This window comes from Dermacentor albipictus, chromosome 2, assembly GCF_038994185.2.
Source record: "Dermacentor albipictus isolate Rhodes 1998 colony chromosome 2, USDA_Dalb.pri_finalv2, whole genome shotgun sequence".
In the NCBI taxonomy this organism is placed as follows: domain Eukaryota; kingdom Metazoa; phylum Arthropoda; class Arachnida; order Ixodida; family Ixodidae; genus Dermacentor; species Dermacentor albipictus.
The window spans coordinates 163,228,101-163,243,935 of NC_091822.1; the positions used below are offsets into that span (position 1 = coordinate 163,228,101).

Consider the following 15,835-nt stretch of genomic DNA (forward strand, 5'->3'; position numbering starts at 1 on the left):
TCCCGGAAGCACGGACGGAGGCGCCCTGCCTGGGACGTACCACGAGCAAAGCGTCGTTAGGGCGTCAATGGTCGTGCCGGGGGGGGGGGGGGGGGGTACAAAGCGGCAGCTTAAAACCGGAGGGATCGGTGACCCGATGCGCGGTCCCTTGAAAGGTAGGCTGGCACCCGAGACAGATCCTTCTGCGTACTTAGCTTTACGGGCCCGCCGGAGGAGACGAACCATGCACAAGACGGTATTGTGAATCGGCGGGTGCGCTTCGGCAGAGGTGCCCTTTGTGGCACGCAGTGCGCGATGGGTTTAGTTAAGGCGCGAAGACGGGACGACGCATATGGTCGTTCCCCGTAAGTGTTTTTCAAAGTGTTGGGAGGTTTTCCATATATGTCGCGGAGACGAAACGGTTGGGATGTTATTTGATTATTTGTTGTTTGGTGGTTACTTTCTCTCCCTCTATCTCTCTGAATATTCCAAGGAATGCAGGGAGAGGGTGAGAGAGAGAGTGCCCAATGAGTGACAGCCCAGTTGACCCAATCAGGTCACTGGGGTGTCGTGATTTGCCGTGAGGGGATTCGGGAGGAGCAACTGAAGGTTTAAAACCTGGCTCCCGACCTCTCACGAGGGTTCCGGGCGCAAGAAAGGTGCTCTGCACTTTCGGCTCTGCCGAGTTAAGGCGCCAGTCGCAGTGTAACACAAGGGTCTTGACGTACAAACGGTGCTATGCACTATCGGCTACGTTGAGTTGATACATCAGACCCACTGTAAATAGCTGTCAATGTAAATTTCATGTACATAAATTCTATTCTCCAAGTGCAACGTCTATGGTGTCCCATCTCTGATGGAAGAGGAGAAACGGCGACAGGTGAAGAAAAGTTTCTCTACCAAGTAAGCTGCTTACGCCAGCTTGGAGGCACTCTGTGCCACGAAAGTAAGAAGGAGGTAAAGAAAATTCACTATACATGGCTTGCACATGACGTCACATCCGCTCGCGCCGCAGCGTCAACGCCATGCTGGAGCACCGCGCGCGCGGCATTCCTTCTTTTCGCTTGTGGTTCCTGCGGTGACCGGTCGTGTGCCCTGTTCAGCTGCTGTCTCACTGTGTCGGATGTCAACACTTCCCGCGAGAAATGCCGCCCGTTTACAGTAAACCTGCGTTTAACGAGGCATATTACGCCGGACTGATCGGTTCGGCGCGTGAGCGATACCAAGAAAAAGTGAAACTGTGCGACGATGTGGACCCCTACACTTTGCGGCCGGGTGCTGATACGACGATGGACGTCAACGCTTTCCCCGAGGTCTCGCACGGAGATATTGTCAACTACCTGGTTTTCTCTTCAAATTTCACGACTCTGGAGGAAATGAAGGCTTACAAATCGCTTGAATCCCACAACTATTTCACAAGCGGTTGGGTGAAAACTCTGTCGGCGAAGCGGCTGCAAGGCGAAAAAGTGCTCCTACTAGGAGAGGTAAGTTGACGGCTCTTTAATCCTGCATTTTGTGTACAACACTCGGAGGCATTCTCTGGCTAATCAATGGTGAACTGACACTGACCCTTTACAGTCGCGCAGAAGCAGAGTTTCGCGTGCTGATGTGTAAATATCATCAAAGAATGCAGCTTTTAGCGCGAGTGTTTTATGGCTAGGAATTGCAACATGTGTTTGCCACGCTTTTTTTTATATGTCTGCATTCGTGTATGCTTCGATATCAATAATTTTTCCTTTATTGGCTTTGCAGGGAAGAACGCAGTGTGTGTGTGCTTGCCATGCATTTTTTGGACGCCTACATTGTTTGCATGGTGTATGTTTTCATTACAGTGTTGCATTTTTTCTTTATTGACTTTGCTGATAAGAATGCAGTGTTTGTGTGCTTGCCATGCAGTTTTGGCTATCTCTGCATTGTGTGCATGATGTATGTTTTGATGTCAACAGTTTAATCTTCTTTTGATTGGCCTTGCAGGTGAACCACTCGCAACGACTGGGCGAACGTCCACTGAAAGTATGGATCCTTTGCAAAGACGGTGGTGCCGTGCTGACTGCGCACTGCACCTGTATGGCTGGTGTGGGAGAAGCCTGCTCCCATGTCGGTGCCTGTTTGTTTGCTGTCGACACAGGTGTAAGGATGAGGAACTCTGTTAGCTGCACTCAAAAAGACAACATTTGGCTCCCTACCTATGTGGAAAAGGCTCAATTCAAAAGATTGAAAGAAATCAATTTTGCATCTGCCAAAGGGAAAAAACGACAGCTTGATGATAGGATTGAGGGCACTCCTACAACCAAGAAAGCGACAGCACCCAGAATTGATGTGCCACCAGTTTCACTAGCAGAGATGGAAGACCTGCACAGTATATGCAAGAGAACTGGTGTTGTTCCAGCATTTTTTTCCATGCTGTCTCACCATTCTGCTGCCTTCAAGGAACCAGTGCCCAAACAGCAAGTACACCTTCGAGATTTGTACACAGATGATGCTTTGCCAGATGGACTAGACACTCTCATTGACAAGGCCAACAAATTTATGAGCACATTTCACGTCACTGATGAAGCAGTGAAGTTCATTGAAGCAAAAACAAAAAACCAGAGCAATTCACCAGACTGGCACCTTTACCGAGCGGGTAGAGTGACAGCCTCTGTTATGAAAACAGTCTGCCGAACAGCCATAGATAATCCTAGCCTATCATTACTGAAATCAATATGTTACCCAGAAAAATCTATGCTAAAGACTCCTGCCATGGCATGGGGTTTAGAACATGAACGAGATGCGCTGAGGACATATGAAGATCATCAGAAGAAGAAGCACAAAGATTTCAAGTGCTTCAGGTCTGGACTTCACTTAAGTGAATCATATCCATTTGCCGGAGCAACACCAGACGCTCTGATTTCATGCTCGTGCTGTGGGAGAGGTGTAGCCGAAGTGAAATGCCCCTATTTGCTGCGTGATGCCTCCTCATTCACCGAGGCTAGGTCGTGTTTGATGGACATCAATGGAGTTCTGCAGCTTCCTAAGCAGCATGAGTATTTTTACCAAGTGCAAGCCCAGATGACAATATGTAAAGTTAGCTATTGTGATTTCATTGTTTGGGCTCCAGACCTTTTTCATGTGCACAGAATTAGAAGAGACAAAGAGTTCTGCGACCTGATGTTTGCAAATGCAAAGGAATTTTTCATCAGAGCAATTCTTCCCGAGCTCTTCAGCAAGTTCTTCACGCGAAAGCAGGGAGCCCCACAAAAGGAACTGCCACCAGCAGAAGTTTACTGCTTCTGTCAAGGACCAGAGACGGGGAAAATGATTGCATGCGACAACCCGTCATGCACATTTAAATGGTTTCATTTCTCATGTGTGGGGATCACACGGGCACCAAAGGCAAAGAAGTGGCATTGTCCACTATGCAAGCAAAATAAAGAAAACTAGTTCACTTGAAATTCATGCTGTATTGTTTTGGACAAGTTCCTTGAATGAACAGTAATCAATTCAATTATGGTTTAGGTACCAACCAATTCAATGAGTAAACAAACGTACAACCTACAAGTCAAGCATATTTTATTTACCGGGGCATTTTTCTCTCTGCTCCACACAGGGCAAAGCACATGCAAGATTGTAGCACTGCAGAGTAATGTAGTGATTTTTCTCATTCATCAGAAATGTTCTACCTTAGGCATACAGGTTGATAGAAGTGAGATTGTTCCAGTGAAAAAACTCCATGAAAATAAAAGACATAGTAATGAATAGCATGGTACGAGCAAAGATTTATGAAAGCCTCGCACACTAATAAGGCTGTGAGGTATGCAAGGCCACTTCACCACTGGCTTCCTTCAGCTCGGCAACAATTGATGGGCAAAGATTGGATAAAGCGCAGCATACAGTGACAATTTTGTCCAGTGGCGGAGCGTGATCACCTTCTCGGCGGGTAACGTACTCAATGGGGAGAGTGTATTTCAATATGGTAAACTTATTTCTTATGAGGCCAATAACTCGCTCCACATGAATGCGAACGTTGGCAAGTTTTCTGGTACTCTGGACTTCTTCTGCCGACAGTTGTTTTTTGCCTTTAGTGTAGGCTGGAACATGCAAACGAGCACAATAGAACCCAACACTCTCGGAGATATTAAATCCTCGATCAGCAAGCACAACATCATCAGGGCGCAAGTTATCTAAAATTCCACAATGTTCCGTGATATGCTTATCACTGCAGCGGCCCCCCCAACCCTCTGAAATGAAGGTGACGACGCCCTGAGGAGCGATGCCGATCAGAAATTTTGCAGTGTTGCTCTGCTTGTATTGCGACCATGTCTCGCTTCTTGCCTCGTATGACGATGGCCGTTCTATTTTTATTTCAAAACAGTCAATGACTGTGGCCACATTACCTCCAAAAGAATCGAAGAAAGACTGGGGCATTGTCTGCTGCAGTGTGACCCGGTCTGGCCATGAAATGTATGGCTTCAGCCGACAGTCTGCAACATACAACCACTTACGAAAAATGCGTGACACTGTTGCCTCTGAAACTTTAAATCTAAAGCCAAGATCAGCATTCTGCAAATTCAACTTCAGCTTCATTAGAAAGAGGACAAACTCCTGAAACTTTGACAGGCTATTGTTCACACCATGTTGGACATAGCACTCCACAAGTTTAAATAAGCCATTTAAAATGTCGAAGTTTGCCATTCCTGTGTAATACAGGACCTTGGCCTTGTTCTTCCTGAATGCTGCTTCAGTCCACTCCAGCTGGTCAATGTGGGCACGCAGGGCATAGAGATGATCATTTAGTTCATTGCACTGTTGCTCCAATGCTGCAATGTCTGCCATGGTCATCTCCGCCTGTACAGCAACTCCTGAAATGAACAATGCAAACTTAGGGATCAAAGCAGACGGGTACACCAGCATGTAAACATTTCATAGTGGAGATGTAAACAAACCAAACAAAGATCCAGAGTAAACGAGATCTGCTTTTCCTACTTTTCAAAGAAACAAAAACAAAGTAATGGAGATAGTGACCTGACTCATTTTCTGCAGCCTGGCCTTCACATTCAGCTCGCGGCAGTGATGGGCTGTCGTCTGCGTGTGCGTCGCCGTCGTCGTCGTCGCCGCCGCGCAGGTTTTCGGGTGGCGTTGCGGCGAGTCCAGAAGTTCCAGCTGCGGTCTCCGCGTCGACCTCGGTAGTCGCCAGCTTGAACCGTCGCCTCGCAGCACGTTCGTAGCGCGCACTGCCTTCATGCTTTGCTCTGTAGCCTAGCAGAAGTGTTGGTGCCCAGTCCGGGCTTGCTTCTTCCCAGAGCTTCGCTGGTCTCCCTACAAATGCAAGCAAATGTGAGTCTAGCACACTGGCTACGCCTTACATGTAATAAAAGTGCAGGCTTACCTGTTACGAAGTGAGCGCCGCACACTCGGATGTTTGGTAGATCGCCTTTGAGATCGGCACGCTTGATACGCGCAAGCCACAGGCTGCGTCGCTTCGAGCTAAGCGTTTTCGTTCGTTCACCTTGCCGTTCTACAACTTTCGGAAGGCGAAAAAGGTTTGTGTTTGAATACTCCTTTCTCGAGCTGCTTTCGCTGCGATTAGCACACCCTACAACTGCGCAAATAGCCATGGCAAAGCGTTTCCATTCGCATACGACTCGCAGCGTTGACAGCGCACGTTCGGCGTGGTGCTCCAGTATGCCGGAAAACAAACTTGGCGTATGCGGAAGTGACGTCAGTGCAAGCCATGTATTAGTTTGTAGTCTCCTAAGAGTGTTCTGTTCCAATTTATTGAGGGATTTGTGTGGTGTTGGGTACTCCTTCCTGGCTGTTCTGTATGGTGCGAGATTGTCAGCATACACTGCTAAAGCAGTTAGGTCCCAGCACTCTTCACGGCCATCAGGGGGAGACGCCCGGTATTAGCCCCGAGAACGAACACGAGCGGCGCTGCGAGCGCCGCTCGCGTGACGTCAGGGAGGGGACTCGCGCCTGTCGTCTGCTACAGTTCGTGCGTTGTACGGGCGCTTTCTGCGGTGTTTTCGTTTGTTCGCCCTCGTTCTCTCTGCTTGTACACTTATGGTGGTCGTCTCAAATATATTTTTTATGACGTCTTCCTTTGCGAACATTTATTCAAAGAGCTAATTTCTTAGACAACAATGCAGCTCTCGAAGGCAACGCTACAGTGCCAGCCGAAGCGACGCAGACCAGCCCATTGCGGGTTTTTCATACGCGGATAGACAATCGCAAAAGCATAGCCTATAGGAATCCAGTTATGATACCATACCTGCCGCGGTGCAACAAGTATGTCACAAAGCTGGCTATATATGACTACTACAGCAGATACGTTGATTTTATTCCGCTAAAACAGGTTTGCTCACGACGAGTAGTTCATGGTATAATATCGAGTTTTTGCATTTCCTCACAGAAACGCTCGGCAGTAGCACGGTGACTTAACTAATACTGGAGCTTAGATTCTACACGCCTCACTTGCTTCTTTAACTGCTTGTCAACATTAGGCGGTTCTTCACGTGTTTATTTTTTTTAAGCAGCGGAAATTTGAAGTAAAGTTAATGAAGGCTTACAGCTATTTACAGAGTACAAATAGGAATGTACCAATATATATTCCCTTTTCCGTGCTACACGTTCAACTCACCTCTTTAGAGCGCGTTTGTTAATGATTAATAATGCATGTTATGTTCCTCTTTTTTTGTCTATGTTACCAAGTGAATATCATTTATTTATTTCAATGCCGCAGTGTGTTTTGCATTGTTATCGTGGAAATATTTCACTGTGCTTTCATATATTGTATAACTGCAATGTTTTATGGCCACTATATAGATGTAATTTATTTGGCGCTTGATGTGTTACCCCATGCAGCCATATTGTACCTAAGAGGGTGAGATTACTTCAAGCCGCGTCTGTGCGGCTTTTTTCCCTCATCCACCTCCATTTACTACTCCTCTGTACATGTGTGTGTGTAAACGGAAATTAATAAATCAAATCACATCAAACTCACTTGAGAAATTTACTGGTGCTTGTTGCTTAAGGAATATACATGACGAATATGTTTGGCAAACTGACACAGGCTGCTCGGCCCAATTTTTTTAGTGAAGTATGCCTGCTGGACCACATAGCTGCAGCCAGAAAGCAGTCGAAGCGTCAATGACTAGTAGTATGGGACATATTGAAGATATCGAAATTCCCCCTGTGGAGGGTCAGAAATCAAGTGAAAGTATATCTTGTGGTGCTTTCTTTATGAATGTTTGCGATTGGATTGGAGCAAACTTAAATTAGCCTGCAAGGTTCTCTTTTAAGTACCGACGAAGCGAATAGTTATCCGTTTGTATAATTAAATAATGCTGGATCGAGACATGGTGAGACAAAAGGTGCTTGAATTTTCCTTTTGTAGGCAATCTAAGCTGCGTAGTAGTAGCTCGAGAATACTTTAGCCATTCCAGTTGGCACTGTAAAAAAAAATGCTTTATGGTTTTAATTCGAAGTTGAAGTGAACTGATGGGTTTCGCGAACATAGCGTGCCTCGCCATACGGACAGTCGATTGCTACCGTTACGTGATCACGGGTGGGCCATATTGTCGATAAAGGCTACTGAGGGCCACTATGATACATTTCATCACTTTCAATTGAGTGGCTGTCGATCTAAACAACGAAACTTTTCTCTCAGGTGATTGCTACTATGGTGTTTGTGAATTAACTATGTAAATACTCTACATGACACGCCGTCGTGTTAGCAGCCATGAGCAATTCGTTTTTTGGAGGCCTGTTTCAGAGGGGGATGAAAGTAGCAGCAAACATTTTCATAAGAAATGCGCGCCTAACTATTCTTTTACGCATTAATGAATGGCCATATTTGAATAGAACAACACAACAGAGTAATAGGAATCATGATGACAGCTTCGCTGGGCAGTGTCTTTCTAATATCGGATAACATGTTGACGCCAATTACCAAACTTTTCTTCCACGTAAAATGCAATACCTCTCATAGCTAAATACTAAAGGAATGTTAAGTGTTTAGCGAAGCATCACACAACTTCGCGCGTTGAATTTGCAGATATTCTCTTTTTAGTCAAAATTTACCGATAGACACGGCGCATATATGCATTGCAAAAATTTGTAGACCCCTTTAACGCTACCTAGCTTGCGATATCCAAGTCGCAAAGTTTCTCGACTCACACGCTTTTGAAGAAGAAACTGTGGTTAAGGTATTGCAGCTGAAAGAAGCCGACTCATTCTTCAATACGTACGGCTCGAGCCACCTATACTCCAAGCATACACGAAGGGAACGAGCGCGCGCGGCAGCCGAGCGAGCCGGAGCGAGCGGCGTCCTGGCCGTGACGTCACTCGCGAGAGGGCGCCATTCCTCTTTCTCGGGGCTAATAGAAGAGCTCTGGCATGCCTGTGAGCGGCTTTGTTTCCTCCTGGTAGTTCCAGGTGACCGGGAAACCAGATGACTGAGGCTTGGCTGGGTGGATGCTTAGTCAGCAATGACAACCCTGACCTGTGAATTAATCCATTATTGAAGTTGCGACAGGCATTCTGGGAGTCGGTGAGCACATCGGCGTTGGGGTTAGATGCTATTCGCGCTTTCCAGATACGCTAGCGCCGCCGCGCGGATTTTTTCGGAACCCGGGAGGCGGTGATGGATCTCCCGCCCACGCGGTTTCTGCAGCTGTGTTGGCGTTTTGGTACTCTTTGATATGGGAAAAAAAAAAACAGTCGACGAGCGAAGAGCAACCGCATGTGCAGTGTGCCACAATGTACAAATCGTGCAATATTGGGAAAAGTATTGGGAAAAGCACCACTTTCCAAAAAAAAAAAGACAGGAAGTTGTGGGTGATCAAGCTCCGCATCGGGAAGCAAGTGAACGAAGAAATAGTCATATGTAGCGAGAATTTCAATAAAAACTTCTTTTGGGGCCACCTTGGTGAGTGTACTTGACTGTTGCTCAATGATTTCATTTTATTTTTGTGGCGAGCTATTACGAAAGCGGCTGAAGAGAAACGCTGTGCCTTCGCAAAAGATCCCGCTGCCGTCCCACGAAGCATGAGACGATGGTGTAACTGAGACCTAGCGTTGGCCGAAGAAGGCCCTCTACAGATTCCCAAAGTAAATTTAAGTACACAAGTGTCACCGTTTATTAAGTTTTCTGCCTGCACTCGCGCTGTTTCGGCAAATACCCTGCGACGGTGCCTGACGCTGCGTCGCGAGCATTGCAAACTAGAGAACCTATTCCGCAACTGTTCGTAGTCGTTTCGTGTGAGAACGAAACAGGTGGTCTATGCACAAGGCGCTCGGTGATTTTTTTTTCTTTTGCTGTATTCAAAGGTGTGAACTGATCGGGGGTCGAGCGGACGTGTTTCTTATTTTGTAGTTTTGTTTGGTCTTAAAATATGTCTTCTATAACAATGTTGCAAGAAACAAGGGCCAGGACTACGTACCTGAAGCGGTCATTGATGAAGAATGCACATGCGAGCTTCCCTAAAGCACGCGAAAACATTAATCGTGCTGTAAAACGGGGCGCGCTGGCACACGTCATAGTGTCACTCATATATTGTAAATCGGCACTACTGAAATGTTTACGTATTATCTGGCATCATTAACAAGCATTCCGTATATAAGCCGGTGCGTCGAGCCATTTATCTCATCGTGAATGCACCCAACGTTTACCTTATGCAGTGGCGTAAAGCGCATACTGCGCTTTGTTCACATCTCAGCGCTACCGATTAGCTGCTTGGCGTCAATTCTTGTACATCGCGTATAGGTTACGAAGCGTAAGGATACGTAGTGACCTTTACGGCGCCGGTTACACTGCAGACTTGAACTTTTATAGTATGCGGCGGGCCTCTCACGGCGCTTGTCTGCGGGCAGAGTTACTCGACCTGAACAGCCGCGCTTGTCGTCTTTCGTATTTCACACCATATTATATGGCCAGCATTAAACGTAGCCTCTCCCTCTACAACACATCTCTGCGTTTCCTTAGCAATGTTAAGGATCGCGCTTAGAGATACCAGAGGCCCGTAAGCCGCCTGCTTCTGCCGATGCGCACGCTTTCGTATCGCCTCCATCACCTCTATCCCCGCCATATTGCAACGTTCTCCGCGCCACCTATAGGCGCTGGAAAGTGCGAATAGCTAATGCAATAGCTGCTTCCTCTGCGTGAGTGGGGTTGGATGTTTTCATCGAGGCGCAATTCACCATCGATTCTGAAGGCGTTGAAACCAGAATAGTCATCACTCCATTCTTTGGCCCTGCGGTGTTCACATAGAGGGTGTTAGGTTGCTCGTCCTATTTCTTCTGAAGGGCTTCCCCTCTTGCTTTTCTCCTTTCGATGTTATATTCCGGATGCATGTTCCGCGGAATGGGGTACACGTTGATGCGTCTCCTCGGGTCACGTGGTACCTCTTCCCTTTGGTCTATCGTATAGGGCAGATTAATATGGATCTTTTCGAGCAGATCTCTACCTGGTTTTGTGAGTGCGAGCCTATTGAGCTGTGAGAGGCATTGTGCTTCCCACATCTCTTTGAGGGTATTATGGACTCCTAGAGCCATGAGCTTTGCCCTTGGCGTGGAGTTTGGTAGCCCCAGTGCCGTCTTGTAGGCCTTCCGGATCAGTGTCTCCAACTTTTCAATTTCCGACTTGGAGAGGTTAAGGAATGCCGTCCCATACATTATCAGGCAGAAGCAAATTGACGTGGCAAAAGAAAGGTTGGCGGAATAAGGACTCTTGGTGGCAATTATGTAGGTTCAAAGGCTATCGCACTGAGTAAGAAAATGTGTTCCCGGTACAGCACGAACATAGTGTTAATGCTGAAGAACAAACTGGCACCATCTGCCTAGTCCTACACAAGCGTTTGCACAGAAAGGGATGCCTGTTGGCCTTGAGGGCCACCACTGGAGGGATCAGCTGCTATCGCTATGACATAGAATGTGACATCAGATAACTATAGTTCACACCTTTTCTGCAGCTCACTGGCTGGGCAATTGAAGCCTTGATTGTAAGGTTGAAAAGTTTCAATCACAAGGTGGCAATTTAGTTGCCAACTCTTATAGCATGGTTCAACACTCAGTGCTGCAGTGCTGGACATATTCGACCAAGCCTGGTGTGAGTTCTCATGACTACCCATGTTCAAGCTGCCGCTAGATACTTGGTTGATAAAGTCACTGAAAATGAAATTTGGTCATCGAAAGAGTCATGAAAACGATGCACATAAGGCTTGTAGCGTGCTCACTTGGTATATCCTCAGTCAAAACACCTTGTGTAGAGATGCTGACAGAAGTGCAGCAGAAGTGTGGATTGAGGAGACAAAAATATAAACTGTTCAAGTTCCACATATAACAGACCGATAATAAATCATCGTTATGCAAGAACTCTGGCAAAAGGGGCAAGCCGCACTCCCCACGACGAATGCTATAAAAACAGTACTGTTATTGCAGCAAAATTGCCTATAGCTCTATTGTGAAAGATCATGCCAACTGAATAACCAATATAAAAGCATCAAGTTGCTCCAATAAAAGCCTTTGTTACGCTACACACCAGACTAGAATGTAAGGTCTAGGTTGTTTTGTAGCCAAGATGCCCACAAGCAATGCTTAAAACATGTAAACACTTGGTAGTAACTGTGATTAAACTGCTGATTAAACTGATTAACACTTCACAGCTGGTATCGCAATGTTGTTTTCTGTGCCACAGAAAGATTCTAGCACATGGGGGCCACAATTCTCCTAGAGGCCAACACAGACACAGGGTGCCAGCAAGCATGGACTAAAGATTTTTCCATATGCATTGATGTAGTCTACCACATTTGGTTTTCTTGAGGGCACAGTCATATTTGGGGTAACAATTTTCTGCCTGAATATTCATCGCAGGGAGCACTGCAGCCAGCTAAAGTGAGTTTCTTGTTCACACCTTGCCAGTCATGTAGACTTGGCCCATTTTTCTAGGCACATTTGTTGGATTCAAGAAAGAACACAGAGTAACTTAAGAACTTTATTCCTTCTAGATTTAAGGCATGGGCCAGGTGTTAACCATTGGTTTAAAAATTTTACCAAACCGGGAAAGATTCTTTCTTGAAAGTCTTCTCATATCAGCTTGATACAGTCCCTGGCTTACTATGGGTGCATGTGCTGTGGCTTTTTTTTAGTCTATTTAAAAGGTCATTTTCCTTTTGAGTGTTTCAGTCGCAAGAAAATCACAAATATATTTTCATTTCAGCAACCTTTGTGACATGCCAGCTGGTCATCCGTCCGAGCCATGACGAACCCGTTCTGTTGTTTACGCAGATTCTTCTATCCTCTGCGACAGCGATGGCCGGCGCCCTTCAAGATACGACCGGCAGCGTCACCCCTACACTACCTTTCATACTCTGTGGAGACTGCATAGACGGACCACTGCCTCAGCTGGATTCTTGGGCAAGCCTTCACCGGAAACCAGCGCACTCAACTTCCGTTCCACCCGACTACTTAAACACCCTCCTGCCCCGGGATGCTTTCAGTGGGCACGCCAGCTGGTCATCCATCCGAGCCATGACAAACCCGTTCATGTTGTTTACGCAGGTTAGTAACACGTACCCCTCCGTCAAAACGTCTCACCGCTGTCTAGTCCAGCTGGCGTGCCCTTCCAGCGTTAGTACTGTGTGCATGTTCATTAAAAAAATTTTGCTTGCGTTGCTGCTGCTCAGTGGGGATATTGAATCCAATCCTGGGCCCACTACTGAACAGTTGCTCAGGGAAATTCTTGATGGACAAAAGAGTATACAGAAGCAACTAAACACCATTGAGTCTAAACTTGAGAACGTGGAAACCATAGCAGCCAAATATTCGGAACTCGGAGCACAATTTGAGAACATGCAAAGAACAATACATTATCTAGAACAGAAACTAATTGATTTAGAAGATAGGAGCAGATGAAACAATCTATTAGTCTTCGGCTTTAAAGATGTGAACGAGACACTGGATTCGCTATTGAGCACATTAAATGAAGAATTATTTCTAAAGCACTTAGGTGTTCAAGTATCTTCCCTTGAAAGACTGCATAGGATGGGCCGTAAACAGGCAAAGAAGCACTGCCCTATCATTCTAAAATTTATAGACCACTGAGAAAAAACAACCGTGCTGAGGAACTGCCACAAGCTCAAAGGGCAAAATATATCAAATTCAGAAGATTTTTCAGCAGAGACGCGGCAGATAAGGAAGCACCTCTGGGACAGCACAGCTGACGATAGGATAGCAGGTGCCAAAGTAAGGCTTCAGTACGACAAGATAAAGGTTGACAATCAAACGTACCTAAGGGACAGCGCTCAAATGAAATGCATACCTGTCACCTTCCATCGAGAAAACCCTAAAGGACTGCAATGACCCCATTCCTTTGTTAAAAAAGAAAAAAAATGTTTCGATGTCTAAACATAAATGCTAGGAGCATAGTAAACAATATCGCCGAATTAGAGAGTATTCTAATTGCCCACAAACCCCATGTTCTAATAATAATAGAAACCTGGTTGCATAGTGATATCACCGACTCTGAATTAACGCCTCGCGGTTACGCAATCTACAGACATGACAGGGGGGATTCCCGCGGCGGCGGCGTTGCAATTCTCTTCCAAGAAACGTTGAGTGTTACTAGGATGCCTGATATTACAGGAATTGAATGTGTTGTAAAAATTTTTGTTGACGAGTGTAATCTAATCGTAGGAGGGTTCTATTAGCCTCCGAATTGCGACACCACCTTCTTTGAAAATCTTAACGAGTTCTTGTGTGCCTATAAGAATAAGCGCTGCAGTATGCTACTTGCGGATGATTTTAATGTTCCTTCTTTAAATTGGACTAACGATTTCCCTGAGCCCCTCTCAAGTGCTTCTGAACCTTTCGTAGATATTGTAGTGCTTCACAACCTTTCACAGCTTGTCAAAGAACCTACCCGCATTCAAAACAATACACTATCAATTCTGGATCTTTTCCTTGCAAATACTGCCGTAGTCCGCCGCAACCCACAAATTCAAGTTTTCGAAGGTATATCGGATCACAAAATGGTATACCTTACGTTCAAAGTGAATTTTGCTCCACAGATTGAAAAACAAGAAAGACTTGTTCCAGATTTCTCCCGTGCCAGTGATATTGATGCATTGGACGCCCTAGATGGTGCTTTTCCGGAATTTCATACCATGTGTGTATCAAACGAGCATTCTATTGATGAAATATGGGGCTACTTCAAGTTCCTGGTTCTGAAATGTGTTCGTGATTTTGTACCTGTGAAATGAAAAGTGCTGCGGAAGCGCAATCCCTGGGTAACAAAAGAAATAGTACGAATAGAGCGGAAACTGAAAAAGGCAAGAAAACAACTCAAGCAGCGCCCGACTGTTCCGTAAGCGATCGGCTTCTCGGCTTGCGTACATTATTAGCTGATAAAATAAAAAAGCAAAAGAATACTATCAAAAAATAACACTAAAAAAATTTCTCGTCTCATCCCCAGGAAAGTTCTGGCAGCACTTATCGCCAAAAAATAAAGCTGCACTCAAACTCTGTATTGGTGACACCTTTTTAACCGACAGTGCCGAAACCGCAGACGCGCTCAGCCGATATTTCTGCTCAGTGTTTACGCATGACGACGGTATCAGCCCACAGTTCCCTAGCTATGAACACATTCTGCCGATTGGTGATGCCACAATTACTGAGGAAGGTGTGTTAGCACTTATGCTCAACCTCAACGCTAAAAAATCGCCCGGAGCTGATGGAATCCCGAATGCGTTTCTTTCCCGGTACGCCAAATGGTGTTCAAAGTATTTAACCCTAATATTCGAGAAATCACTGTCATGTGCAGAAATTCCAACCGACTGGAAGTACGCGAAAGTCATCCCCATACCAAAAGCAGCGAATCCGTCTCTCCTCACATCATACAGGCCAATATCTTTACTATGCACATGCGCAAAAATTCTCGAACACATCATTTTTAAGCACATTTCCGCCTTTCCTAACGACAACGCAATAATTGACGCAAGACAACATGGTTTCCGGCGAGGTTTTTCTACTGTAACTCAGCTCGTAGAAACAGTTCATGACTTAGCGACAGCTTTAGATAGACAAGGCCAAATAGACTTAATATTTCTTGATTTTGAAAAAGCATTTCACCGCGTCTCTCACTCCAAACTATTTCTTAAACTAAAACCCATTTTAAGGAACGACGCCTTAGTTAACTGGATTACAGCATACCTTTCATTACGCAAACAAAGTGTTCAGCTCAACGATGCAGCTTCAACACCCGCAACTGTAGACTCGGGCATTCCACAGGGATCAGTGTTAGGGCCGCTCCTCTTTCTTATCTTTATCAACGACGTCATCAGTGACATACGCGTCAAGATAAAGCTTTTTGCAGATGTCTGCATTTTGTACAACGAAATACGCAATTCAAATGATCAGGAAGCTTTAAACACCGCGCTGTATGCAATACAAACCTGGTGCTCAAAATGGCAGATGAGTATTAACCTCAAAAAGACTGTTGCAATGACCATTACTCGCAAAAAGAATCCCTTAACCCCTACTTATAGCATTAACAACCAGTCTTTATCAGTCGTGTCCACGTACAAATACTTGGGAGTAGTATTAACATCAGATCTTAGGTGGAATGAACATGTAACATACATTTATAATAAAGCAATGAAGAAACTAGGCTTTTTAAGGCGATCAATAGGAAACGCTTCACCTGAAATAAAACCCTTAGCATACAAAACATTCATCCGACCCATTCTAGAATACACTGTGATTGTCTGGGATCCGCACACACTAACCAACATCACTAAAATTGAGAAAGTCCAAAGAAAATCAGCCAGGTTTATTTTCAATTCGTACAGCTGGCGCACATCCCCATGATCTCTTTTAGAAC

At 45.5% G+C, this 15,835-nt stretch overlaps 3 protein-coding genes across 6 annotated transcripts in view; 2 read left to right on the forward strand and 1 right to left on the reverse strand.

Annotated features, from left to right (window-relative positions):
* LOC139056243 (uncharacterized) overlaps positions 1-15,835 on the forward strand; it is a 56,534-nt gene that overhangs the window by 32,113 nt on the left and 8,586 nt on the right. For all 4 annotated transcript variants that reach the window (XM_070534311.1, XM_070534310.1, XM_070534308.1 and 1 more), the window contains one exon: positions 12,244-12,516. In XM_070534311.1, the coding sequence (XP_070390412.1) occupies positions 12,244-12,516 (273 nt within the window). The remainder of the gene's footprint in view (positions 1-12,243; positions 12,517-15,835) is intronic.
* LOC135908921 (uncharacterized) lies at positions 99-3,413 on the forward strand. Its single transcript, XM_065440773.2, has 2 exons — positions 99-1,463; positions 1,954-3,413. The coding sequence occupies exons 1-2, from the start codon at positions 1,125-1,127 to the stop codon at positions 3,400-3,402; spliced, it is 1,788 nt and encodes a 595-aa protein (XP_065296845.2). The 5' UTR covers positions 99-1,124; the 3' UTR covers positions 3,403-3,413.
* Positions 3,515-6,887, reverse strand: LOC135908922 (uncharacterized). Its single transcript, XM_070534307.1, has 3 exons — positions 5,348-6,887; positions 4,984-5,277; positions 3,515-4,820 (listed from the first exon to the last, which is right to left on the reverse strand). Exons 1-3 carry the CDS (start codon positions 5,574-5,576, stop codon positions 3,757-3,759), a joined length of 1,587 nt encoding a protein of 528 aa, XP_070390408.1. The 5' UTR covers positions 5,577-6,887; the 3' UTR covers positions 3,515-3,756.

Excerpts from the sequence above, each read along its gene's own strand:
- LOC135908921 (XM_065440773.2), top strand. The coding sequence starts at position 1,125 with ATGCCGCCCGTTTACAGTAAACCTGCGTTTAACGAGGCATATTACGCC. Across the intron at positions 1,464-1,953 it reads AAGTGCTCCTACTAGGAGAG|GTGAACCACTCGCAACGACT; the intron begins GTAAGTTGACGG and ends TTGGCCTTGCAG.
- LOC135908922 (XM_070534307.1), bottom strand. The coding sequence starts at position 5,576 with ATGGCTATTTGCGCAGTTGTAGGGTGTGCTAATCGCAGCGAAAGCAGC. Across the intron at positions 5,278-5,347 it reads CGGCGCTCACTTCGTAACAG|GGAGACCAGCGAAGCTCTGG; the intron begins GTAAGCCTGCAC and ends TTGCATTTGTAG. Across the intron at positions 4,821-4,983 it reads GGCTGCAGAAAATGAGTCAG|GAGTTGCTGTACAGGCGGAG; the intron begins GTCACTATCTCC and ends TGTTCATTTCAG.